Here is a 25,552-nt window from a genome sequence, read left to right as displayed (position 1 = left end):
ATAGCCACACTTGCTTTCTTTTTATTAATGTTTGCATGGTATATCTTTTTCATCCTTTTACCTTCAGCCAATATGTTCAAATATCATGTACATGTATTTGAAGTGAGTTTTTTGTAGACAGCATCTAGGTGGGTCATGTATAATTTTTAAATTCTACTCTGCCAATCTTTTAATATTTAACATTTATATTTAGACCTTTTACATTTAAGATGATTATTGGCCAGGGACAGTGGTTCACGCCTGTAATCGCAGCACTTTGGGAGGCGGAGGCTGGTGGGATCACCTAAGATGAGGAGTTCAAGACCAGCTTGGCCAACATGGTGAAACCCTGTCTCTACTAAAAATTCAAAAATTAACTGGACGTGGTGGTGCATGCCTGTAATCCCAGCTACTCGGGAGGCTGAGGCAGGACAATCACTTGAACCTGGGAGGCAGAGGTTGCAGTGGGCAGAGATAAAATGCCACTGCACTCCAGCCTGGGTGATACGGTGAGACTCAGCAGTCTCACACACACACACACACACACACACACACACACACACACACACACAAAATTATTGATTATAATAGGGCTTAGGTCTGACATTTCCTTTTTTTTTTTTTTTTTTCCAGTTTGGCTTTTTTGTTTTCTTTTTCCTATGATTTACTTGAACACATTTTAGATTTCCAGTTTGACATATGTGTGTGTATGTATATGTGTGTGTATATATACATACACACACACAGTTTTTTGAGATGGAGTCTCACCCTGTCACCCACGTTGGAGTGCAGTAGTATGATCTTGGCTGACTGCAACCTCTGCCTCCCAAGCTCAAGTAATCCTCCCATCTCAGCCTCCTGAGTAGCTTGGGACCACAGGCATGCGTCACCACACCTGGCCAATTTTTTGATTTTTTTGGTAGAGATGGGGTCTTGCGGTGTTGCCAAGGCTGTTCTCAAACTCCTGAGCTCAGGCAATCCACCCACCTCAGCCTTCCAAAGTGCTAGCATTACAGGTGTGAGCCACTGCACCTGGCCTCTATGTTTTTGATTGCATATATCTCTTTGTATAGCTTTTTAAATGGTTGCTCTAGGTGTATGTTTGCATATATGTATATATGTATGTATAATAAGTAATATATATGTTTATATAATTACCATCTACTGGTGGTGTCACTTTACCAGTTCAAATGAAATGTAGAACCCTTGCCTCCCTCTGTGTCCCTTACTCTCTCCAGTTTATAATCTTCTTAAATATGTCTTCTATATACATTGAGAACTATAACAGATGGTGTTAGTTTTTGCCTCAACCATCAAACGTGATTGAGAAAACCCAAGAGGAGAAGGAAAGTTTTTTATACTTACACATATTTTTACTGTTTCTTTTGTTCTTCTTTTCTAATATTTTGAGCTGACTTCTTTGATCATTTCCCTTCTAGTTAGAGAACTCCCTCTAGCCATTCTTTTAGGGTAGGTCTGCTGGCGACAGATTCTTTTAGTTTTCCTTCACTTAAGAATGTGTCAATTTCCCTTTCATTCCCAAAGGATAACTTCACCAGATATAGAATTCAGGGTTGACATTTCTTTTCTTTCTTCACTTGAAGAATGTTTTGCTACTTCCTCTGGCTGTTGCGGTTTTGATGAGAAGCCCATTGTCATTTGAATTATCTTTCTCCGGTATAGGTGAGGTGTTATTTTCTCTGGTTGGTTTCAAACTTTTTCGGCTTTCAGAAGAATGTGTATAATGTGTCTTGGCATAGATCTCTGGGTTTATTCTGTTTCAAGTTTGTTTAGCCTCTTGAATTCATAGACTTATGTTTTTTGCCAAATTTGAGAAGTTTTCACCCATTAAAAAATGTTTTTTTGGCCCACCCTTTTTGTCCTCATTTGTCTTTAGGGAAATTATCTGTACGTTTCTGGACTATCAAGGCGCCTGAACTGTGGAGCATCTTCTGCTCTTGGGTGGCTAGAGCAGGGGAATAATCAGGAAGAACTTTCTGGTGTTGCTCAGCTGCGATTTTGCTTATCAACTCTCACGTGCTCCACGTTGTGGAGTGGCGTTCTAAAATCCGACCAGTACTCCTTCAGGACACTGGAAGTAACAGAGTTCTCAGAGGAAGAGGGGGCATCCCATCCCATTTTCTTCACCCACAAATAACTCTGTAGTTTTATGTAGGGTGGGTTCTGTTTACATTTTTGTCTTTTTAGAAATTTACCAAAATAACCTTATTCTTTTTTTTTTCAAGCCAATCAACGTCAAGATAAGAAAATACTATTGTCTCTATACTAATAGTATGACTAGGCAGCTCTTTGCCTGTGGTTGCAAGGAACCCCAGCCTTTCACAGAGCGAATATTCGTTTTGGCATCCGTTTTTGTCATAGGTGATAATTTGATATTACTGTGAGAAATCTTGTCAATCACATGTGTCCTTCAGGCTAGATGAGAAGGAAACAACACATCTTATAGGCTCTACTTGTCTCTTGAACTAGCAAGTTATTCTTATTAAAAATTTTTTTTGTATGATTTGGTGAGAGTATGCTCAGTTTGTTTTGTTCTAAGGTCATTTCTGGGCCAGGTGGAATGTGGCCCTGTTAGGTACCGGCTCTCATAGTGGGGAGCTCCAGGGCTGAAAATGACACTTCTCTTTGGAAATACTACCAGTTTGTATGGTTTTGACGAGCCAGATGGTGTAGGTTATTTAGGAATACTTAGTAATATTTGAAGAGAAAATAAAAGTAGTATTTTTTTTAAAGCCTTCCTTATACACAAAATTAAGGGAAAATGCTATTAAAATCATTTAGAAATCTGTAGAGGTCTCTAATAGTCAAGGCTTTTAAAATTTATTTCTTATGTTTTGACTTTTCAAAATACTTTTCAACATTTTAGTATGAAAAATTCCAAATATGCAAAAATGTTGAAAGGATATGCAGTGACTTAGGTGTAAACCCACCTCCTGGGATCCACGGTTGACCTTTCACTGTGCGTGCTTTATCACATGTCCGTTCATCGCCTCTCATCGATCCATCAGTGCTTCTTATTTCTTTTTTTTTTTTTTTTTTTTTTTTTGAGACGGAGTCTCGCTCTGTCGCCCAGGCTGGAGTGCAATGGCCGAATCTCAGCTCACTGCAAGCTCCGCCTCCCGGGTTTATGCCATTCTCCTGCCTCAGCCTCCCGAGTAGCTGGGACTACAGGCGCCCGCCACCTCGCCCGGCTAGTTTTTTTTTTGTATATTTTTAGTAGAGACGGGGTTTCACCGGGTTAGCCAGGATGGTCTCGATCTCTTGACTTCGTGATCCGCCCGTCTCGGCCTCCCAAAGTGCTGGGATTACAGGCTTGAGCCACCGCGCCCGGCCAGTGCTTCTTATTTCTTAGACATTTCAAAGCTGGAGGTATCAGTGTCCTTTATCTTTTGTACCTGTTTTTCTCTTATTTGTCTGGTCCAGGATGGGCCCTCTAAAAACTTTGAATCAAAATGTGTCTTCTGAGAAGCTCTAGTTCCTTTTACAAGGTCAGGGGAGTCTGTGATGCTCCGCTTTCCCTGCACTCCACGAGCCTTTCTGAAAGGATGCTGAGAAGAACTCCGGTGCTCAGATGTGTCTGTGGCTGAGAAGCACTGAAACTTCATGGAGCTGAGTTCTGGTGGGCAGAGAGAACATCCAGACAAAATGGGCTGTCTTCTGGGCTGGGCCCCTGTGATGGGTTCCTGCCTCGCTGGCTTCCAAGGAACAGTGTTAATCTTCTGTTTGGGTGTAATCTCGGATTAACTGAGGAATCTAGGAAAGTGCATGAAATTTTGTCTTCAGACACCCGAAGAGGGCACCAAAACTGTGAGACCGCGGAACTATGCTTCCCTAGACCATTGGTTCTCAAGGCCCCTGGGTGTTGAAGGCCAAGGAGATTAAATTTTTCAAACTGGGTAATTAAAGACAATGGCAAAGAAAATGTGGGGACACTTTACTGGGATTGAGATTGTATTGCAAAGAATACAATATTGTATTGTATTGTATTGCAACCACCTCACTGTTGTAGATAGGCACCAGTGTTATTAAAGCCCTCTTGACTTTAAGATTGACACAAAATTGTGGAAATCTTACTAAAATGGTGTTGCAGGTTCCTCCTTTCCCCAGACTGTTTTCTATACCATGCAACAATGGACAGTGCTGGGATATATTTTCAGGAATTCACAAAGACCATGAAAATGAATGAAATAGCTCTTTTAATTGCAGAGAACTAATAAACATATGTCTCATCTCTGGAGCACCTTTTGTGAAAAGCCTGTGTTCTGAGTAGTCTGATAATTCAGCAAATATCTCTGAGTTCCTACTATATGCTAGTCACGGTTCTTGGTGCTGGGAATTTAATAATGAATCAGGCAAGAACCCTGTCCTTGGGAGTTGACATTCTTATAGGAGGAGACATAAACTAAACCGTCAGTCAGCAGGATAGTACTGGTAATATTAATACATGGCACTTCTAGGTGGAGTAGTTACTGTTGTCCCTATTAAAGATGAGATGACTGTGCGGAAAATTGGAAACTTTGTGCACTGTTGGTGGGAATGTAAAATGGTGCAGCTGCTGTGAAAAACTGTAGAGATTCCTCCAAACATTAAAAATAGCACTACCCTGTGCCCTTCACAATGGGCAAGAGCTGAAGCCACCCGAGCGTACATGGCCAGATGAATGGATAAGCAAAATGTGATCTCTCCATGCGATGGGACATTACTCAGCCTTACAAAGGAAGGAAGGCTGGTCTGAAGGTAGTAAGTTATCTCGATTGTTCAGTTACAGGTCTAACTGCTTATTCGACTCTTTCCTCTCTTCTCACTACTGCATTTGACTAATCTTAAAAAAAAAATTGAAAATAATTTATTTTTAAAAAAGGAAACTGTCACATGCCACAACATGAATGAACCTTTAGGACTTTTTTTTTTTTATATTTATGCCAGGTGAAATAAGCCAGTCACAAGACAAATACTGTGTGATTCTACTTATGTGAGGTACCTGAGTAGTTGAATTCATAGAGACAGAAAGTAGAATGGCGGGTGCCTGGGGCTGGGGAAAGGGAGAGTTGGAGAGTATTTAATGGGTACAGAGTTTTGCAAGATGAAAAAGTTCTGGAGATGGATAGCGATGGTGGTTGCAAAACAGTGTGAATATACTTAACAGTCCTGAACTGGGCTGGGCGCGGTGGCTCACGCCTGTAATCCCAGCACTTTGGGAGGCCGAGATGGGCGGATCACGAGGTCAGGAGATCAAGACCATCCTGGCTAACACGGTGAAACCCTGTCTCTACTAAAAATACAAAAAAATCAGCTGGGTGTGGTGGCGGGCGCCTGTAGTCCCAGCTACTCAGGAGGCTGAGGCAGGAGAATAGCCTGAACCTGGGAGGCGGAGCTTGCAGTGAGCCGAGATCGTGCCACTGCACTCCAGCCTAGGGGACAGAGTGAGACTCTGTCTCAAAAAAACAAAAACAAACAAACAAAAAACATACCGCACTGGACACTTAAGAAAAAAATGGATGCCAGGCCTGGTGGCACATGCCTGTAGCCACTACATGGGAGGCTGAGGCAGAAGGATTGCATGAGCCCTGGAGTTCAAGGCTACTGAGTCATGATTGCACCACCATACTGCAGCCTGGGAAACATCAGGAGACCTTGCTTCTAAATAAATAAATAAATAAATAAATAAATAAATAAATAAATAGGTTGAAATTGAACTCATGGAGATAGTAGAGCGTAGAAGGATGGTTACCAGAGGCTGGGAAGGGTAAAGCGGAGATAGGGATGGTTAGTGGGCACAAAAAAATTAGTTAGAAAGAATGAATAAGACCTAGTATTTTTTATTTATTTGCTTATTTTTGAGACAGGGTCTTACTCTGTCACCCAGGCTGGAGTGCAGTGGCACAATCTCAGCTCACTGCAACCTTCACCTCTCGGGTTCGAGTGATTCTTGTACCTCAGCCTCCTGAGTAGCTGGGATGACAAATGCAAGCCACCGCACCCGGCTAATTTTTGTATTTTTAGTAGAGACCTTTTGGCCAGGCTGGTCTTGAACTCTGGGCCACAAGTGGTCCACGTGCTTTGGCCTCCCAAAGTGCTAGGATTACAGGCATTAGCCACGGTGCCCGGCCAAGACCTAATATTTGATAGCACAACAGAGTAACTATAGTCAATAATAATGTAATTGTACGTTTAAAAATAAAAGACTATAATTAGGCCAGGCACCATGGCTTGCTCCTGTAATCCCAGCATTTTGGGATTTGAACTTCGAGGCTTAAATGAGCCTTTTGCCTCGATCTCCTGAGAGTCTAGGACGATAGGTGTGCACCATTGTGCCCAGCTGTGTTATGTGTTTTACCACAATTAAAAATTTTTAAATGTTTGAAATGAGAAAAGTAAAGCACAGGTGTCCGGTCTTGCCCAGCTAATGAAGTGGTAGAGCCAGGAGTCAGGCTCTGCAGTGTAGCTTCACAACACGTGCATTCAGCCATCATTCTGTTCTGCTTCCAAAACACTCTGGGTAAAAAGTGCTATGAAAGAAATACAGCAGCCATGTCTGATAGAAAACGATCGTGCAGGGAGCTGGGAGTCTGTCCTTTAGGCAGGGTGATCAGGGAGGGCCTGCTTTGAGCGAGGGAGCTGGAGGGAGCTGGAGCCAGCCAGGTGCCCAGGATAGGGGTTCACAGGAGGGGATGGTGCCCCTGTGGCAGATGGGGTCGGATCAGGGAGGGCACTGTAGGCTCAGGTGAGGAACTTGGATTTTATTCTGAACCCGGTAGGAAGTCATACGTGTTTTAAGCAGGGAAGAAACATGATTTGGTTTATATTTTAGTGAGTACTGCCAGAACTTCACTTGGAAAGGAAATTGAGAAGAAATTCCGGAATATCGATTTCTCCATTTTGTGATCAAATATCAAATAGAATACTTCAGGTTTTACAAAAGATTAATCCTCACCCTGCTTTTTGGTGCTGTTTAAGCGTTTTAAGTGTGACAACTCTATCAATGAAGGCAATATGCCCAACTGTTTTCTTGGAAGATACTTAAAGATGCTGAGGAGGAAAAAATACTGCTTTCCTAAGCCTGACAGCACTACTCAAGATGATGTGTGAAGTTGTGTCAGAATCCATCAGCGTTGATGAAATGGATTAGAAAAAAATGACTGACGTGCACTGAGGGTTTCTTTTGGGAACACCAGCAGCATGAACACTCTTAGATTTCACGCGTTTTTAGCCAAAATTCCACCTATGGATATAGCAGACTGGTTATAAAAATGTTTTTATCTTCCCAACTTAAGTTCTCAAGGCCAAAGATTTTGAAAAAACTTCAATGAAAAGGATAAAATCTCATCTTAAATTTTAGGTGACATCTCCCTGACATTGTAGTTGAAAACTCATTTGAAATTTGATAAGGAATCTTCTTTCATCTTCTGTCGGATGTTCAAGAGGACTTGTTGGGAGTTTGGGTTGATGAAATTGTCAGAGATGACTTTCACAAAGTTGTCTTAGAGAATTATTTGGTAGCTTTGGATGTCATTATCCCTACTTTGAAGATGTTATTAATAGACTTTAGTTTTTAGAACAAATTTAGATTTACATAAAAATCGAGCCGACAGTATAGAGTTCCCATCTGCTCGCCGCCTCCCAGCTCATAATTTCCCTGTTACTAACATCTTACATTAGTGTGGTGCATTTCTTACAATGGATGAACCAATAGTGATACCTTGTTACTAACTGAAGTTTATGGTTTACAATAGGATTTCCTTTTGGGGTCCTTGGGGTTCTGACAGGTGCATAATAACATGGATCCACCGTTCCCATATCATACAGAAGAGTTTCACCGCCCAGGAGTCCCCTGTGCTCAGCTATTCATCCCTCTCCATGTCCCCCTGAACCCCTGGCAACCACTGACCTGTTGTCTCAGTAGCATTGCCTTTTCCAGAATGCCATCTAGTTGAAATTGTACAATATGTAGCCTTTTCAGATTGGCTTCTTTCACTTCTTTCAGCATATTCATCGTTCAAGATACATTTAAAGTTCCTTTATGTCTTTTCAAGGCTTGAGAGCTCATCTCTTACTATCACTGAATAACATTTCATTGTCTGGATGCATCAAAGTTTATCGAGTCACCTATTGAGGGACATCTTGGTTGCTTCAGTTTTTGGCAATTATAAATAAAGCTGCTATAAATATTTGTGGCAGATTTTCATGTGGACATAGTTTCCAACTCAGTTGGGTAAATTCCAAGGAGGGCAGTTGCTGGATCGTATTGTAAGGCTGTTGAGCTTTGAGAGAAACTGCCAAACTGTCTTCCAAAGTGTCCTCACATGGTTTTTAGTCACGTGCACTTGTGAAGCTGTTCCCCCGCACCGCCAACGACAGCTTCTGGCTGTGAAAGAAACTCAGTTATTCAGAAGTTGTTTATTTTACTCTATTTTTCAGTTAGCTAGGGTAGAAAGTCTCAATGTCTATTACTAGTTTTTCATGACTGAGGTCAACATATTCATCGTTCAAGATCTTAAAATATTTTTTGTATTGATTTGTTTTGAGATGCAGTATTTAATTTGAAATTTCTAGTAATATTCAAGAAGAGAGTTTGATTAGCTTGAGATAGTAGCAGTATCCCATTTACAAATGAGGAAACTGAGGCACAGAGAGATTAGGTAAGTTGCCTAAGGACACAGAGCTAGTAAATGGCAGAGAGAATATTTGAGACAAGTCCAGCTGCAAGACTGACTGTGTCATGTTGCCTGTCTACCTAATATATTGCGTTCATGATTTGTGTTAAGGACTTATCTATTCAGTGTTGTATTTTAGCAGTGGTCCTCAAATTTCCCTATTCAACAAAATGATTTGGGAAGCTTGTTAAATTCAGAGTCCTGGGCTTGACACCTAGAGGTTCTGATTTGGTAGGTTTGGGATAGTGTCTAGGAACTCTGCTGTGGACAAGTACTTCCGAGTGTTTCTGATGGAGAAGGTCTTTAGACCATGTTATAAAAACCTGCTACAGAAAACGAGCTCCAAGCCCGGTGTGGTGGCTCACACCTGTAATCCCAACACTTTGGGAGGCTGAGGAGGGAGGATCGCTTCAGACCAGCCTAGGCAAAATAGCAAGACCCATCTCTACAAAAATAAAACATAGGCGCCTGTAGTCCCAGCTACTTGGGAGGCTGAGGCAGGCCAATTGCCTGAGTCTAGGAGTTGGAGGCTGCGGTGAGCTATGATTGGGCCATTGCCCTCCAACCTGGGTGACAGTGAGATCCTGCCCCCACCTCAAAAAAAGAAAAGAAAAAATGAGCTAGAATGAATGATTGGAATGAAACACTTGTGCCAAGGATCCCAAGGAGCTGTGTCCTTGGCCCTTATGTTTAGTTTTGGTCTGTGGAACTGGGGAATAAACTGTCCTTGACTACTGCATTGGTAAGACACATGCCACTGCACTGGTTCTTCCACTGCTTGTTAGTGGTTGGCTGCATCACCAAACAGGAAGAGCAGCAGTTGTGGGTTGGCATGTTTGTTGTCAAGAGGATGTTTATGTATAAGTCTAAAAGGATGATTTGGGTAGGGTTGTAACACCATGTTTGTTTTACATGTAACACTATGTAAATACAAAGCAGTTATTTAAAAAACTTGCAATGGCTGCTCTAATTTGTAGTTTATTGCTAAGTTTATCTGTCATGTTTGTAGTGTACAAAAATTCTTATCTACCTTATCCAGTGATAGATGTGTATGCCTACACTTCATTTTACCCAAAAGTCTGAGAAGAAATAGATAGATGTGTATACCTAAGGTAGAAGGAAACTTGGAAGAATAAGAACAGTAGTGCTCAAAAGTATCAACCTACAGAACAGTTATTCATGGTTTTCTTATCTGCTCCTAACACGTTATTTCTTCCCCCCCAAGACAGAATCTGGCTCTGTCACCCAGGCTGCAGTGCAGTGGCATGATCTCGGCTCACTGCAACCTCCGCCTTCTGGGCTCAACCCATCCTCCCACCTCTGCCTCCCAAGTAGCTGGGACTACAGGCATATGCCACCTCACCCAGCTAATTTCTGTATTTGTTGTGGAGATGGGGTTTCACCATGTTGCCCAGGCTCGTCTTGAACACCTGAACTCAAGCAATCTGCCTGCCTCGACCTCCCAAAGTGCTGGGATTACAGGCATGAGTCACTGCGCCCAGCCTTCTTTTGTTTTGTTTTTTGAGATGGAGTCTCGCTCTGTGACCAGGCTGGAGTGCAGCAGTGTGATCATAGCTCACTGTGGCCTGTATTGCCCAGGCTGGTCTCAAACTCCTGGTCTCACGTGATCCAACCCCCTTGGCTTCCCAGACTACTGGGATTACAGGTGTGTGCCACTCTACCGGACTCAAACATCAAGTTTGAATTAAATGCTATTCCATTAAAAAGTAGGCATTGTTGATAGCTGTATATTACTGATTCTAAGATGCACATTTTAGGCCGGGCGCGGTGGCTCACGCCTGTAATCCCATCATTTTGGGAAGCCGAGGTGGGCGGATCACGAGGTCAGGAGATGGAGACCATCCTGGCTAACACAGTGAAACCCCGTGTCTACTAAAAATACAAAAATTAGCCGGGCATGGTGGCGGGCACCTTTAGTCCCAGTTACTTGGGAGGCTGAGGCAGGAGAATGGCGTGAACCCAGGAGGCGGAGCTTGCAGTGAGCTGAGATCGCGCCACTGTACTCTAGCCTGGGCGGCAGAGCGAGAGACTGTTTCAAAAAAAAAAAAAGTGCATTTTAATATCTGTGAAATTGGAATGTGTCTTACAGCATCTTAAAGTTTGGAGTGTTGGTGTTTTATCTTTTAAACAGGACATAAAAATGGTTTACTTAAAATTGATGGGTTTTAGATTTTATGAGGCTTTATTCTGTAGTTAGTAATCTCTCTAAAAAGAAAAAATCGTCTCCCCCATTGTCCCTTAAAACACTGCTGGAATTTGCCCTTTACTTGATGCTTAGAGCTGCAGGATGTAAGGCAGAGGTGGCACTGAGGGCACCTGACTCACGTTTGTACCTTAGACTGGATTGTCCTGAAGTCATCCTAGGGCAATTAGCATCGGTTCTGTTAGTGTTTGACACATTTTTGAATGCTGTTTCAGTGTCTTTTTCCGGAAATTCTTCCCTTTCTCTGTTAAGGATTAAAAGGGATCAGTTATTCAGACATAGGCTTTTAAGGGCAATAAGTAAAGTGCTCAAATGTTAAGCGTACCTAGAACTCAAGCTATTTTCCATCTATTCATGTACACACACCCTTGTGTATCTGCTTCCTAAATTGAAGTAGACATTTGCAACATCACAGAAGGCTCTGATATGCCCTTTTTCAGGCAGTACTTTCTGCCTCCCTAGATTACCCACTGTTTTGATTCCTATCAACACAAATTAGTTTTGTCTGTTCTTGACCTACTCTGGATGTTTTCTATAAATGGAATCATACAACATGTGGTCTTTTGTGGCTGGCTCATTTTACCTAGCATAATGTCTTCAGAGTTCATCTGTGTTGTAGCGTGTATCAGTACTTCATTTTTATGGCTGAGTCACATTCTTTTGTATATATATACCATATAGTTTTAAATCCATTCATCTGTTGATGGACATTTAGGTTGTTTGGGCTATTTGTGAATAGTGTTGCTATGAACATTCATGTACAGGTTTTTGTGTGGACATACGTTTTTACTTTTTGGGATGTATAACTAGGAGTGGAATTGCTGGAATGTAAACTGTTTAATTTTTTGAAGAACTGCCAAACTGTTTTTAAAAGTGGCTATACTTGATTGCATTTTAATAATTGATTTCTGTATTATTTTCTTCTTTGGGTTTAAGCGGTTTTTCTAATTTTTAAAGGTGAGTGCTTAGTTTATCAGTTTTCAACAAAATTATTTTCTAAAATAAGCTTTTTTTTTTTTTTTTTTTTTTTTTTTAAAGAGATAGGACCTTGCTCTGTCACCCAGGTTAGAGTGCAGTGGCCCAATCATCGCTCACTGCAGCCTCAAATTCCTTCAAACTCTCCTGTCTCAACCTCCCAAGTAGATAGGATTACAGGTATGTACCACCACACCTGGCTAATGTGTTTTGGTTTTTTTCAGACAGGGTCTTTCTATATTGCCCAGGCTGTGGTAGCACCTTAAGTTCTGATTTTCTAACTTGTTTTAGCTGTAGCATCCAAGTAATATTTTCACATTATCTTTCTCTTCTCTTCTTGTTTTTTGTTTGTTTGTTTTTTGGAGATGGAGTTCCACTCTTTTGCCTAGGCTGGAGTGCAGTAGTGAGATCTTGGCTCAGTGCAACTTCTACCTCCTGGGTTCAAGTGATTCTCCCACCTCGGCCTCCCAAGTAGCTGGGATTACAGGCATGCACCACCACACCTGCCTAATTTTTGTATTTTTAGTAGAGATGGGGTTTCACCATGTTGGCAGGCTGGTCTCAAACTCCTGACCTCAGGTGATCTGCCCACCTTGAACTCCCAAAGTTCTGGGATTACAGGTGTGAACCACTGTGCCTGGCCTTTGTTCGTATTTTCTAATTTATATTACGTTGTTATCTTTGACTGATGAGTTATTTAGAATTGTGTTTCTTAATTTAATTTCCAAACAAATGGGTTTTCCTGGTCACTGTTTTTTGTTTTTGCTTTTTTGAGAGAGTTTTGCTTTGTCACCCAGGCTGGAGTACGGTGGCATGATCATGGCTCACTGCAGCCTTGACCTTCCAGGCTTAGTTAATTCTCCTACCTCAGCCCCCAAATAGCTGGGACTACAGGTGTGTGCCACCATACCCGGCTAATTTTTGTATTTTTAGTAGAGACAGGGTCTTTGCCATGTTGCCCAGACTGGTCTCGAACTCCTGGGCTCAAGTGATCCAGCCACCTCAGCCTCCCAAAGTTCTGGAATTACAGGCATGAGCCACCGCACTCATCCTAGTCACTGTTTTGCAATTGATTTCTAACTTTATTGTTTTGTGTTCGGAGAATGTGGTCTTTATGACAGCAGTGGTTTCAGGTATAGTTCCATACAGGAAATACAGAGCACTCCAAGTATTTTGAGCAGGAAGGGATGATTTGATTGGGGAGCCATAGGTTGGCTAAAGGAGTGGGCCCTAGCTTGGCTCTCCAGAATCGAGGCACCAGAGGAATTCTCGCCTGCTAGGCAACTCCTGCAACCATGGAGGTCCATGCATATCCCCAGCTGTGATGGGGTCCACAGAACCTGAATCAAGAGGCCACAGTGCTGGAATGAACTCTCAATTCCTAGGAATCTAGAGAACGAACACTAGATAGAATGCTGTTCCAGAAAATCCTCACCTTTCACATCTTTGTGGGCCAGCTGAGAAGCAGTAAAAGGGCAGGATGAGGACCTCTGCTTCACTGCTCTCTTTTGAATCCTGTACACTGCCTCTGAGTGGCAGAGCTTCGTTCGTTTTGGAAGCCTAAATTATAAGAGGATCCGGAGATGTAATTTTGAGCTTTCTAAACTCTGCTTTACGTGAGGGCACCTCCAGAGGTTGAGCAAAGCATCTTCATCTCCACTACACCAATCCTTTGAAATTTATTAAGACTTTCTTTTTCACATGTGCTTGAATTTATATTGCACGCCTGTTGGGTGCCATGATCCCATAGAGTCTGTCTGTATCAATTGTAAGATGCGTCATTAGCTTATGTTCCATTAAGAAGAAAAAAGCTGGTACCTAAACCAGGAGCAATGCATCTTTCTCACTTAGAATCTTTATACTGTCTGATTTTTTTTTCAACTTACTTCAATGTTGGTTTCTTCTTCTTTTTTTTTTTTTACTATTGTGAACATATATAAAAAGTGAAATATGAGGCCAGGCACGGTGGCTCAAGCCTGTAATCCCAGCACTTTGGGAGGCTGAGGCGGGCGAATCATGATGTCAGGAGATGGAGACCATCCTGGCTAACACGATGAAACCCTGCCTCTACTGAAAATACAAAAAAGTAGCCGGGCATGGTGGCGGGCGTCTGTAGTTCCAGCTACTCAGGAGGCTGAGGCAGGAGAATGGCGTGAACCCAGGAGGTGGAGCTTGCAGTGAGCGGAGATCGCGCCACTGCACTCCAGCCTGGAAGACAGAGCGAGACTCCGTCTCAAAAAAAAAAAAAAAAAAAAAAATGAAATATGAGTGCAGTAAGTTGGTCAAGGTATTCCTGAAGCTTATTTACAGATTCTCACTCCTGAATCAGTTGTCTACTCAGAATAGTTGATATCTGTGTTTTTCTACACAGTGCTGTCACCATAGAAGGCATTAGTGACACAGCGGTTCTTAAAGAGTGCTCCTATATTGTCTCCTGGATTTTTTTCTAATGTTTAGCAGAGTTTTGTGCTGAGGCTTTGTTGATCTTACCGGAAAGTATCAATGAATAATCTGTGGTAATGACTAGACTCATAATCCTTCATCAGATTATTCTTAAATTTTGTTTTTGCATGAAACATTAAGGAGTAGCAGTTGTTTAGTTTTGCCTCTAGCAATAATCAGATTCAGAACTATGTAGGCAATAATATGTAAATGTCACAATTCACTTCAAATATGTTAAAATGTGAAAAAAAAAGCACATCTTATAATCAGTGAAGTATATTATGTCCATTAAATCAAGCTTGCTATTGTGTTAGTAAGATCTTCAACATTTTTTTCTTTTTTTTGCCTTTGGGAAAAATTTTATTTTTACATGTACATCTGTCAATTTTTGCTTTATATATTTTCAGGCTATTTTGTTAGATGCATATAAATTCTGACTTTGTGAATAACTGAACAAAATGTCATTATCGAGTGACTCATCGCTTTAGTCTATTTTTCTTAAAGTTTTTTTTGCCTATTTTTTCTTACAGTGGTACCAACTTTTTTCTGTAAGAATGTGTCTGGTATATTACTTTCTACCCCTTTACCTCTAACTTTTATGTATTCGTGTGTTTTAAATGTGCCTCTTAAAGAGCATTTAGTGGGATGTTTTTTGTTCTGGTTTTTAAGTCCAAATTCTAAAACTTACTCCTTTTTTTCACTTATGTTCATTGTAAATGAATCAGTTACTTCTTACTGCATAACAAACTTCTCCAAAGGAATTGGCTTAAAACAGCAGTGGCCTGGCTGGGCACAGTGGCTCATGCCTGTAATCTCAGCACTTTGGGAGGCTGAGGCTGGCGGATCACCTCAGGTCGGGAGTTTGAGACCAGCCTAACATGGGGAAACCCCATTTCTACTAAAAATTACAAAATTAGTTGGGCGTGGCGGCGCATACCTGTAATCCCAGCTACTCAGGAGGCTGAGGTAGGAGGATCACTTGAACCCAGGAGGCGGAGGTTGTGGTGAGCTGAGATCGCACCATGACACTCCAGCCTGGGCAACAAGAGCAAAACTCCATCTCAAAAAAATAAACAAAAAAAACCCAGCAATGGCCTCTTGTCTCACCATCCGAGTTTCCAAACTGGCTGGTGGTTCACGTGTTGCTCTTGTCTGGGTTCACCTACATTGTCACATTCAGCTGTAAGGCCAGCCAGAGGCTGATCCCATCCCAGATGACTTCACTTACACGTCTGGGGCCTTGGCTGAGGTGCTGCAGCAGCTGGGACCTCAGAGACTCTTCCGTGTGGTTTCTTTACACGATGGATTTCATTTTAAAGGTTGCTGGCCCAGGACATGGTGGTCTCAGGTTCCAGGATAGGGGAGGGGCAAGACCTTGAGGCCTGGGTGCTGGGCCCTACCCACTGTCACATCTGCCATCTTCTCTTGGTCAAAGGAAGTCCCAAAGCCAGTCCAGAGAAAACGGTGGGAAATAGACTTCCTTCTTGAGAGGAGGAACCGCAAAATACCATGGCTGTGTTTTTCTGTCTACCATGATAAAGATCAGTATATTTGGATTTTTTTTCCTGCACCCAATATTTTGCATTTTGTATTTCTAACAGTTGTTCTGTGTTTCTCTTTCTCTTTCCTTGCCTTTTTTTGGATTATTTTTTCTCATTCCAGTTTTAATTTCCCTTTCCCAATTTGGGCATTTTGAGCTCCATTCCTTTCCTGCTTACCCTAGAAATTTTAGTATGCATTCTTAACTTGCCAAGTCTAAAGTTAATCATGTATCCCCTCCGCCTTCGAACCCTAAGAACTTCAGAGCAAATTGCTTCCCTTCTTATTTACATGCTGTTGTTGTTGAGCATTTCAGTTCTGTTCTTATTCTATGAGACATTATTATCTTACACAGTCAGGTTTTTTTTAGATTTACTTATGGAAACCAGTGCTCATCATTTTCTCTTGCTGCTCACACCTCCTGTATTGGATCCTTTCTCTTGATTGAACTTTATTTAAGAATTTCTATTAGTGATCGTGGTGCACCAGTGGCCAACTCCGGTTCGTGTCTGAAAATGTTACCTTTCACCTAATCCAAAGAAGGCTGGGCAAGGAACCAGTGTCCTGGAACAGTAACGATCAGCACGTGGAGATTGAGGAGAAATGACAAGAGAGAAGGTTCCAAGGAGGTGGCGAGAATCGGGCCCTTGGAGCCTCTGTGGCTTTCCTGCCCGCCCCTGCAGCTCAGTGCAGCATCTTGGCTAGCTGCAGCACCCCACTCACCTGGCCCTTCCCGTTGTTGCTAACATGTGACTGCCCTGTTACCCACTTGGATGTCATTGAACGCTGCTTTATCACCCACTGAGGTCACGTAACTGTCAAGTGGTGAGGAGAGGCAGAGCGCAGCCCCTGGCATTTCAGGGCCTGCCTGTTTGTTCTGTGTGTCATTGCACTGCTTCGGTAGTCTCCAGAAACTCATGCTCAGTTTTGCCAGGCACAGTGGCGCACACCTGCAATCCCAGCACTTTGGGAGGCCGAAGTAGAGGATTACTTGAGCCCAGGAGTTTGAGACTAGCCTGGGCAATAACATAGTGAGACCCTGTCTCTACAAAAACAATTTGAAAGTTAGCCGAGCATGGCAGTATGTGCCTGTGGTCCCAGCTATTCAGGAGGCTGAGGCGGGAGGATCACCTGAGCTTGGGACGTTGAGGCTGCAGTGAGCTGTGATTGTGCCATTGCACTCCAGACCGCATGACAGAACAAGATCCTTTCTCAAAATAAACAATAAGTTTAAATTGCTAGGTATGAAAGTGTTATGAGATAGGGTTATTTCTGTGTGTGTTAAACCACGGCTCCATGTAGTGTCCATGTAGTGGATTAACTGGAACCAGCACTCAGAGCCCATGCTTTGCCAGTGTTCTTAGTTTCCTGCAGAATTGGCCAGTCCCTGAACTGACCAAAAGTCTAAAAAGCACCATATCAAAACAACAAAGTAGTATTGATTAGTAATAAAGGTAAACTTAAGGGTGAGAGAATCAATTTCAATTAGGACTAGGTAGCCAAAAATACACAGTTGTGAGTTAAATGACCAAAGTTTTGTTCAGTGTATGTATTATCACATTTGACTTACAGCGACTAAAACCTAGTGAGTGCTGTGGCCACAGTTCATGCCTGTGAAACTCCATCTTTCTGCAGGAGAAGTCCTAGAACTGCAGGTGAAGTCCGTGGAAGATCTCAAGTGTTGGTAGATGTGTGTATATACAGTGTGTCAGGGTGTCACCATTTATAGCAGTAAAGTAGAAAGCTGCAGCTTCTTGGTAGCTTGGAATCTGTTAGATAACCAGATTATTAATATAACTTGAAAGAAAGTACTGAATCAACTTGGAGATACCACTTGCTTATTTTTTAGTATCAATATGTATGACAATCTCCCATTTGTCATTGATTCTGAGATACAAATTTGTATACATTTTAAACTGTCTGAAATTAAGCATACATCTCATAATTGATGGGCTCTTAGATTTTATTAAAGATGGTAAATAAGATAATCTGAATTTCTTAATATTATCGCACACTTTGTTAGTGGTTGGTTTAGAATTTATATATACATCTTTCATTTCTCAGTCTACCATCAAATGATGTTAACCATTTCACATGTGGGATAAGCAGCTTATCCTTTCTTCCTCCCAACCTTTGTTCTGTCTTACATTTTTTATTATTTGTGCTTTAAACAATAACAGTAAATCTTGTAAAGAGGTATCTGTCATGAAAAAGTATTCACTCACATAGTTATCATTTACAATACTTTCTTTTGCATCGGTAACAAATTTTTATTTGGAATCTTTTCTTTTCCCCTGCATGAAGTACTACTATAACATTTCTTGTAGTGCAGATGTGCTAGTGGCAAATTAGTTTAAGTTTTTATATCTGAAAATGTCTTTGTTTCATCTTTATTTGTGAAAGAGATTTTGCAGGGTGTAGAATTTTGTTATTTTGTTAGCTTGTTTTTTGTTGTTGTTGTTGTTTATTTTTTAGAGGTAGGTTCTTGCTACGTTGCCCAGGCCAGCCTCAACTCTGGGGCTCTAGATCCTCCTGCTACAGACGCCCCAGTGGCTGGGACTACAGGCACATAACCACTGTGCCTGGCTGCTTTTCTTCTCCCATCATTTCAGGCAACAGGATAAATCCAGTCCCTGTTACTGGTGGCTGGAAGCAGAAAGTCCACACTTAATGTACTTTAATGAAATTCCTACAAACCTGAACCCAAAACATAGACCTCACCAGCTGTGAGTCTCTGTGATTTTGCAGATCTAAGTTTGTGGAAGGCTAGTGCCTGAGAAAGGTAAGGATTTTGGCTGAATGATGTGAATTTGCTCCTGATTCTTATTCTAAAGCTTCACTGGCAGCACCCTTTTACTAAAATGGAGGATTTCCTGCCTTCTTTCCACATTGTTTTTTCCTTGTGGACACATTTATATTTGCTATCAAGAATTAGAGTAAGAATGTTGAAACCATATGTGCTGCAGACTCATTCTCTTTTAGAGCCTGATGCATTGTTAGAAATAATCCAGTGTGTCCAGCCTCTTCCATCAATTCACAGACGAGAACTGAATCTGAAGGACCTTTTCCTAGCCTGTGTCTGGAATGTCAGGATTTTATAGGGAAGCTCATGGTGGGTGCATTCAACCAGCTTTAGAGATTTCATGCCAGACCAGTGATTTCCAGTTAACCTGCCTTTATTTATTTATTTTTTAAAGCAGCTTTATTGAGGTTGGCGGGGAAGTTTTCATTGTATGCCTTTTTAATATGTTTCTGTATGTGTAACCATATCCATATATTACTTTATCCATTCAAAAATAAACTGCTAGATTTCTTGGGAGGAAAAAATCAACTACTTGACCTTTGTTTCTTCTTACCTAACAGAGTCTGAGTGACAAAACATACATGATGTCAGTAAGTGAACCCAAGTCTTAGATAACTGTGACTGAGTGAAGGCTGGTTTGTTGCTGTGGAAAAGATCTGGATAATGAAGGACACCTTCTCTGAACATTGCTTATCTTCCCATTTTTAGTATGGCAGTCACATGTGTGAAATTGTCAGTGGATCAGCAGATTCTGTTACTGCAAAGTTATTTTGGATGCAGAGAGATACTGATAGAACGTCACTAAACAGCTGGTCCAGCAGCTAAATGTTGGTATTTGCTATGCAATCTGGGTGTCCAAAGACACAATAGGACAGCAAGGTACTTAAATGACAGAAGCTCCTCAGAGACTGGTTCAGAAATTTTTTCTTTTTTTTTGAGAAGGAGTCTCGCTCTGTCACCCAGGCTGGAGTGCAACGATGCAATCTTGGCTCACTGCGAACTCTGCGTCCCGGATTCATGCCATTCTCCTGCCTCAGCTTCCCAAGTAGCTGGGACTACAGTCGCCCGCCACCACGCCCGGCTAATTTTTTGTATTTTTAGTGGAAATGCGGTTTCACCATGTTAGCCAGGATGGTCTCCATCTCTTGACCTTGTAATCCGCCCACCTCGGCCTCCCAAAGTGCTAGGATTACAGGTGTGAGCCATTGTGCCTGACCCGGTTCAGAAATATTCTATCACATACTCCTATTCCTTTTATTTACTCCTTTTCACATGTCAAGGATCGTTACGTTACCTCCTAGTAATGCTTTCCCCAAATATCCTGAGTGATACTGCTACAGATGTTACTAGCCACTTAATACCTGAAAGGTTTTTTTTTTAAGTTTTTTTTTTTTTTTTTTTTTTAAAGAGCAGTGTCTCACTCTGTCACTCAGGTTGGAGTGCAGTAGCACAATCATAGCTTGCTGCATCTTCAAACTCCAGGGCTCAAGCGATCCCCCCACTTCAGCCTCTTGAGTCCCTGGGACTGTGGGCAGGTGCAGCATGTCTGGCTAATTTCTTTTTTATTTTTTGTAGAGACAGACTTTCTTTATGTTGTCCAGACTAGTCTCAAACTCCTGGCCTCAAGCAGTGTTCTGGCTTTGGCTTCCCAAAATGCTGGGATTACAGGCATGAGCCATTGCACCTGGCCAGATACCTGAAACTTAATTTTTTATTTTAATTCAAACTCTTCAAATGGATTATTTTATTTTATTTTAATTCAAACTCTTAAAATGGATAATGAATCAAATAGATTTAATAATTGTTTTAATTTTGCTCAGTTCTTTTTTTCTCTCCTTTGAAGCAGAGTTTTGCTCTTGTTGCCTAGGCTGGAGGACAATGGCATGATCTTGGCTCACTGCAGCCTCCTCCTCTTGGATTCAAGCATTTCTCCTGCCTCAGCCTCCCAAGTAGCTGGGATTTCAGGTGCCCACCATTACACCTGGCTAATTTTTGTATTTTTAGTAGAGACGGGATTTCACCATGTTGGCCAGGCTGGTCTGGAACTCCTGACCTCAGATGATCCGCCGGCCTCAGCCTTCCAAAGTGCTGGGATTACAGCTGTGAGCCTCAGTTCTTTTTTTGCTGAAGTATTTCGAAGTATAGACATAGTAGCATTATATCCCTATATACTATGGCATGAATCTCTGGAAAATAAGGACATTTCTCTACACAGCCACTATATCTTTGTCCCACTGTACAAAATTTTCTTTTAGGCATGGAAATTCTGATTGCAATACTGGTAAAGTAAATGGCTAGTGCTTATTTAACTCCTTAGGGCCTTAAGAGGGTAGGAAAAGATAGGTATTAATGAAAGATAAAAATCAAGGAAACCCTTTGATTCCGATTAAAAGGTATTTTAGGATCTTCAGAATTAAATCATTCTGGTGTTTAGATTCACTTTGTACGTCTTCACTCTGTGTTAACAACCAACCCTGCTTATCCTCAGGGTAGGAGGAGAGAAACTGTAGATAGACTGAAACTGTAGATAGACTTTCTTAAAAAGGAAATAGAAGTGTGTGCTGATGATTGAATTAAACCTCTACCCTTGCAGGCTCTTATTTTCCTATATCTGCACAGGAGAGCTCAGCAGAAGAAAACTCTTTTCATAAGTCTTGTTGACAGACTTGATTTGAATCTTCAGGTACATTTAATTTTTAGTAACAGGATAGTGTCAGTCAGCTGGTTACTTTTAGATATGCTTTTTGCCATATTGAAATAAGATGCGGCCGGTTGTGGTGGCTCACGCCTGTAATCCCAGCACTTTGGGAGGCTGAGGTGGCTGGATCACCTGAGGTCAGGAGTTCCAGACCAGCCTGGCCAACATGGTGAAATCTCTACTAAAAATACAGAAAATTAGCTGGGCGTGGTGGTGTGCGCCTATAATCCCAGCTTCTTGTGAGGCTGAGACAGGAGAATCACTTGAACGTGGGAGGTGGAGGTTGCAGTGAGCTGAGATCGCGTCATTGCACTCCAGCCTGGGCAACAAAAATGAAACTCCGTCTCAAAAAAGAAAAAAAAAAAAAAAAGATGCTCCCTCAGATGCATAAGAGTAATAGCTTTGAAGATTCGAGAACTGCCTGCTTGCTGCTTTGTTTTATTTGGTCTCTGGGCGTCCAATGTTGGTTTTTCTGCCTGGTGAAATTCTTGATTGGCCTTCATTCTCTCGTACTTCTCACATTATCTCTTGATCTGGATTTCTTTGTGTTTCTTCTCCTTCAGCGCTAAGTGTGGTGCACATTCATTCATTCCACTGGTGCTCTTCAGCCGATCACAGTAATCTCAGGTGGAGCCAGACTGAGCCAAGGCGAATTGAGTGTAGACTTTATGGGCTTCTCAGAAGGAAGCCTTCTCACTCTTGAGAGAGACACAGGACTAAGGAAGCAAGTAGCTTCAGTTGCTGGGGAAGCCTAGAGCCAGAAAGAGACCGACTTTAGGATGAAACTGACACACTGGAAGGCAGGATGAACAGACTGGGTTACTGATGACATCGTTGAGCTACCAGACCACCCAATAGCATGTTGCATGACTTTGGATCTCCTTGAGCTTATCCCATGTGGAATTTGATGAGCACGTTGGAGGTGTATGTTCATGTCATTCATCAAATTTGGGACATTTCAGCCGTTATTTCTTCAAATATTTTTTCTCTTTCTCCTGGGAAAGAATCATTAGACTTTCCCTGGCTTTGTTTTCTTCATTTATAAAATGGCTGCTCTCAGTTATTTGGGAGTTTAATGGAGATGACCTGTTAAAGCATGCAGCCTAGTATAGTTGATCAGTAAATTGTAGTTCCTTCCTCATTCATTGCTTGGCATAGAGGATTGCTTAAGAAAACCGCAGTGTGAATACAAAAAATTAGCCAGGCGTGGTGGTGGGCACTTGTAATCCCAGCTACTTGGGAGGCTGAGGGAGGAGAATTGCTTGAACCTGGTTGCAGTGAGCCGAGATCATGCCATTATACTCCAGCCTGGGCGAGAGAGTGAGACTCTGTCTCAAAAAAAAAAAAAAAAAAAAAAAAAAAAATGCTGGGCGTGGTGGCTCATGCTGGTAATCCCAGCACTTTGGGAGGCTGAGGCAGGCAGATCATCTGGGGTCAGGAGTTTGAGACCAGCCTGGCCAACACAGTGAAACCCCATCTCTACTAAAAATACAAAAAAAAAAAAATTAGCTGGTTGTGGTGGCACACACCTGTAGTCTCAGTTACTCAGAGAGGCTGAGGCAAGAGAATTGCTTGACCCCGGGAGGCAGAGGTTGCAGTGAGCTGAGATCCTACCACTGCACTCCAGCCTGGGTGACAGAGTGAGACTCCATCTCAAATAAATAAATGCCACAGGGTGGCTCACTCCTGTAATCTCGGCACTTTGGGAGGCTGAGGTGGTTGGATCAGATGGTGAAGAGATTGAGACCAGCTGGCCAACATGGTGAAACCCCATCTCTACTAAAAATACAAAAATTAGCTGGGCGTGGTGGTGGGTGCCTGTAATCACAGCTACTTGGGAGGCTGAGGCAGGAGAATCACTTGAACCCGGGAGGTGGAGCTTGCAGTGAGCCGATCGCACCACTGCACTCCAGCCTGGTGACAGAGTGAGACTCCATCTCAGAAAAAAGAAAACGAAAAAACCACAGTGTGGAATTTATCGACACTTAGATCTAATACAGGAAGCAGGAAATTACAAATTTTATGTTAATTGTATTATCTGTATCTTTGTAAAGCACATTTTATTTTTTTCTGTTTGAGACAAAAGTTTATTAAGAAAGATCTGAAGAAAATGTATCTTTTTGCAAAATTTTTTTCCTTTGCCATGTTTATCATGAGCTGAACATTGTGGTCTTAATTATATTGTAATGAAAACATTAATGAGGGATCAGACACAGTACAGTACCCTTGAAAACATTAATAAATTTGTTCTCTTTTTTTAGGCATAACCATTGCCATCCAAAAGTTACTTTCTCTGATGAACAGCTTTTTGGTTTCAGATGACCATTGGCTTATTTAGGAAGAGAATATGGCCTACTTTTTCTCTTTTCATTTGTCTGTTTCTTTTCTTTTTTCTTTTTTATTTTTTATTTTTTATTTTTTTTGAGACGGAGTTTTGCTCTTGTTGCTCAGGCTGGAGTGCAGTGGCGCGATCTTGGCTCACTGCACCTTCCACCTCGTGGGTTCAAGTGATTCTCCTGCCTCAGCCTCCCGAGTAGCTGGGACTACAGGCGCCCACCACAACACCCAGCTAATTTTTGTATTTTTAGTAGAGGCGGGGTTTCACCATGTTGGCCAGGATGCTCTCAATCTCTTGACCTCATGATCTGCCTGCCTTGGCCTCCCAAAGTGCTGGCATTACAGGAGTGAGCCACCGTGCCCGGCCTATTTCCTTTTTTAATCTACACAATGGGCTTCTTTGATGTTCTTGTTACGTATCTTCTGTTGCAGTGCACAGGAACTTTTCTGATACACCTAGGAGTAAAATGGCTGGGTCATAGCATATGTACTTCTTTGATATTAATAGACAAATTGTTTTCCAAAGTGGTTGTTAATGGCACTAGTCTCTCTCTCTCTCTTTCTCTCTCTCTCTCTCTCCCCTCTCTCTCCTCTCTCTCCTCTCTCTCCTCTCTCTCAGGATGAGAGGTCACAGTCTGGCGAGATTGAAATGCATATGTTGTTTTTAAGTTTTTTTTTTTGTTTTTTGTTTTCGTTTTTTTTAAAGAGATGGGAGTCTCGTTCTGTCACCCAGGCTGGGATCCAGTGGCATGATCATGTTCGCTGCAGCCTGGAACCCCTGAGCTCAAGTGACCCTCTCACCTCAGCCTCCCAAGTTCCTGGGACTGTGGATGTGTGCCATCACACCTGGCTTTTTTCCTTAGGTTTTATATTTCATCAGTTGTACATGTATTAAAGAGTCAGCTGTAAAGTTTGTAATGGGGGTGAGCATTGCCTTGCCTTGTCACTTTTTTGTCCCCAAGGTGTAACCACTTTTATCCCTTTTTGCTTTTTTGGGTCTATTTTGGTATCTGTTTTGCGTGTCAGAGGCTTACCTCCAGTTTGAGAAGGAAGAAGTGAAAAGTATATTAGAAGCTCTGAGTGCAGTAGGAGGCGGTGCTGACTGTTTCTCTCTAGGGTGATGTGGGTGTGCTGCTTGTTGGTGTCTGCCCCTCACATCAGTATCTTTAGAGCTGAAGCCTGTGGGATGCTTCAGAGAAGACGCTTGTCCCAACCTCTGTCCAGGGTGGTGGTAGAGGAGTAAATGGCCCGTGGCCTGCAGTCTGGGAGCCCAGTGGGGAAGAGGGCGTGGTGATGAGTATGTCTGCATTTACCTCTCACCCCTGTTTCTGGTAGGGTGCCCTTGCCCTCAAACATTTTCGAAGTGCCCTAGTCTCTCTGTTTTGTTCTCTAAAGATAAATAAGCATTCTACTGTGGTGTGGGAGAGAAGAGGCAGGCATCCAGTGGCATTTCAAAGAGTCTGTCAACCAGTTCTCCTTATTTTAGTTGACCCTCCTTCACAGCCCCCCTCCAGAGTTATCCGGTGCAGCCAGAGCCTAAGCCTTTTGGGGATTCTGACACATAAATTAGGTTACTTGGTCTATGCCACTGTGGGCTTAAGAGTTTCCTTTTCTATGTGGGTTAAATCAGGTATGGCTAGTCCAATTTGGCTTCAGGCTAATAAAAATGTGATGGTGGTTCTTTGTTTCCATTCTCTTTGTTGTAATGGGTTTTGAATTTTTAAAATCGCTAATTATGATTACTACAGTTTTAGTGGAGGTCTCTTGTTGGGATTTTAATTTGTATTTCTTTGACTATTAAGAGAGTTGACATCCTTTCATATGCCCATTCATATTAATTTTTTGGTCTTGTGCCTATGCAAGTCATTTGCCCATTTTCC

General features: G+C 42.0%; 1 protein-coding gene across 2 annotated transcripts in view; it reads left to right on the top strand.

Moving 5' to 3' along the window:
- CYTH3 (cytohesin 3) overlaps positions 1-25,552 on the top strand; it is a 113,517-nt gene that overhangs the window by 56,707 nt on the left and 31,258 nt on the right. Inside the window, exon 2 of one of the 2 annotated variants that reach the window (XM_073012802.1) lies at positions 11,917-12,033. The exons of the other annotated variant lie outside the window; for it this stretch is intronic. Coding sequence (XP_072868903.1) covers positions 11,917-12,033 — 117 coding nt within the window. The remainder of the gene's footprint in view (positions 1-11,916; positions 12,034-25,552) is intronic. 2 annotated transcript variants of the gene reach the window in all.

This window comes from Chlorocebus sabaeus, chromosome 28 (assembly GCF_047675955.1).
Source record: "Chlorocebus sabaeus isolate Y175 chromosome 28, mChlSab1.0.hap1, whole genome shotgun sequence".
In the NCBI taxonomy this organism is placed as follows: domain Eukaryota; kingdom Metazoa; phylum Chordata; class Mammalia; order Primates; family Cercopithecidae; genus Chlorocebus; species Chlorocebus sabaeus.
The sequence above is the reverse complement of the archived record's forward strand: the minus strand, read 5'-3'. Positions and strand labels throughout refer to the sequence as shown.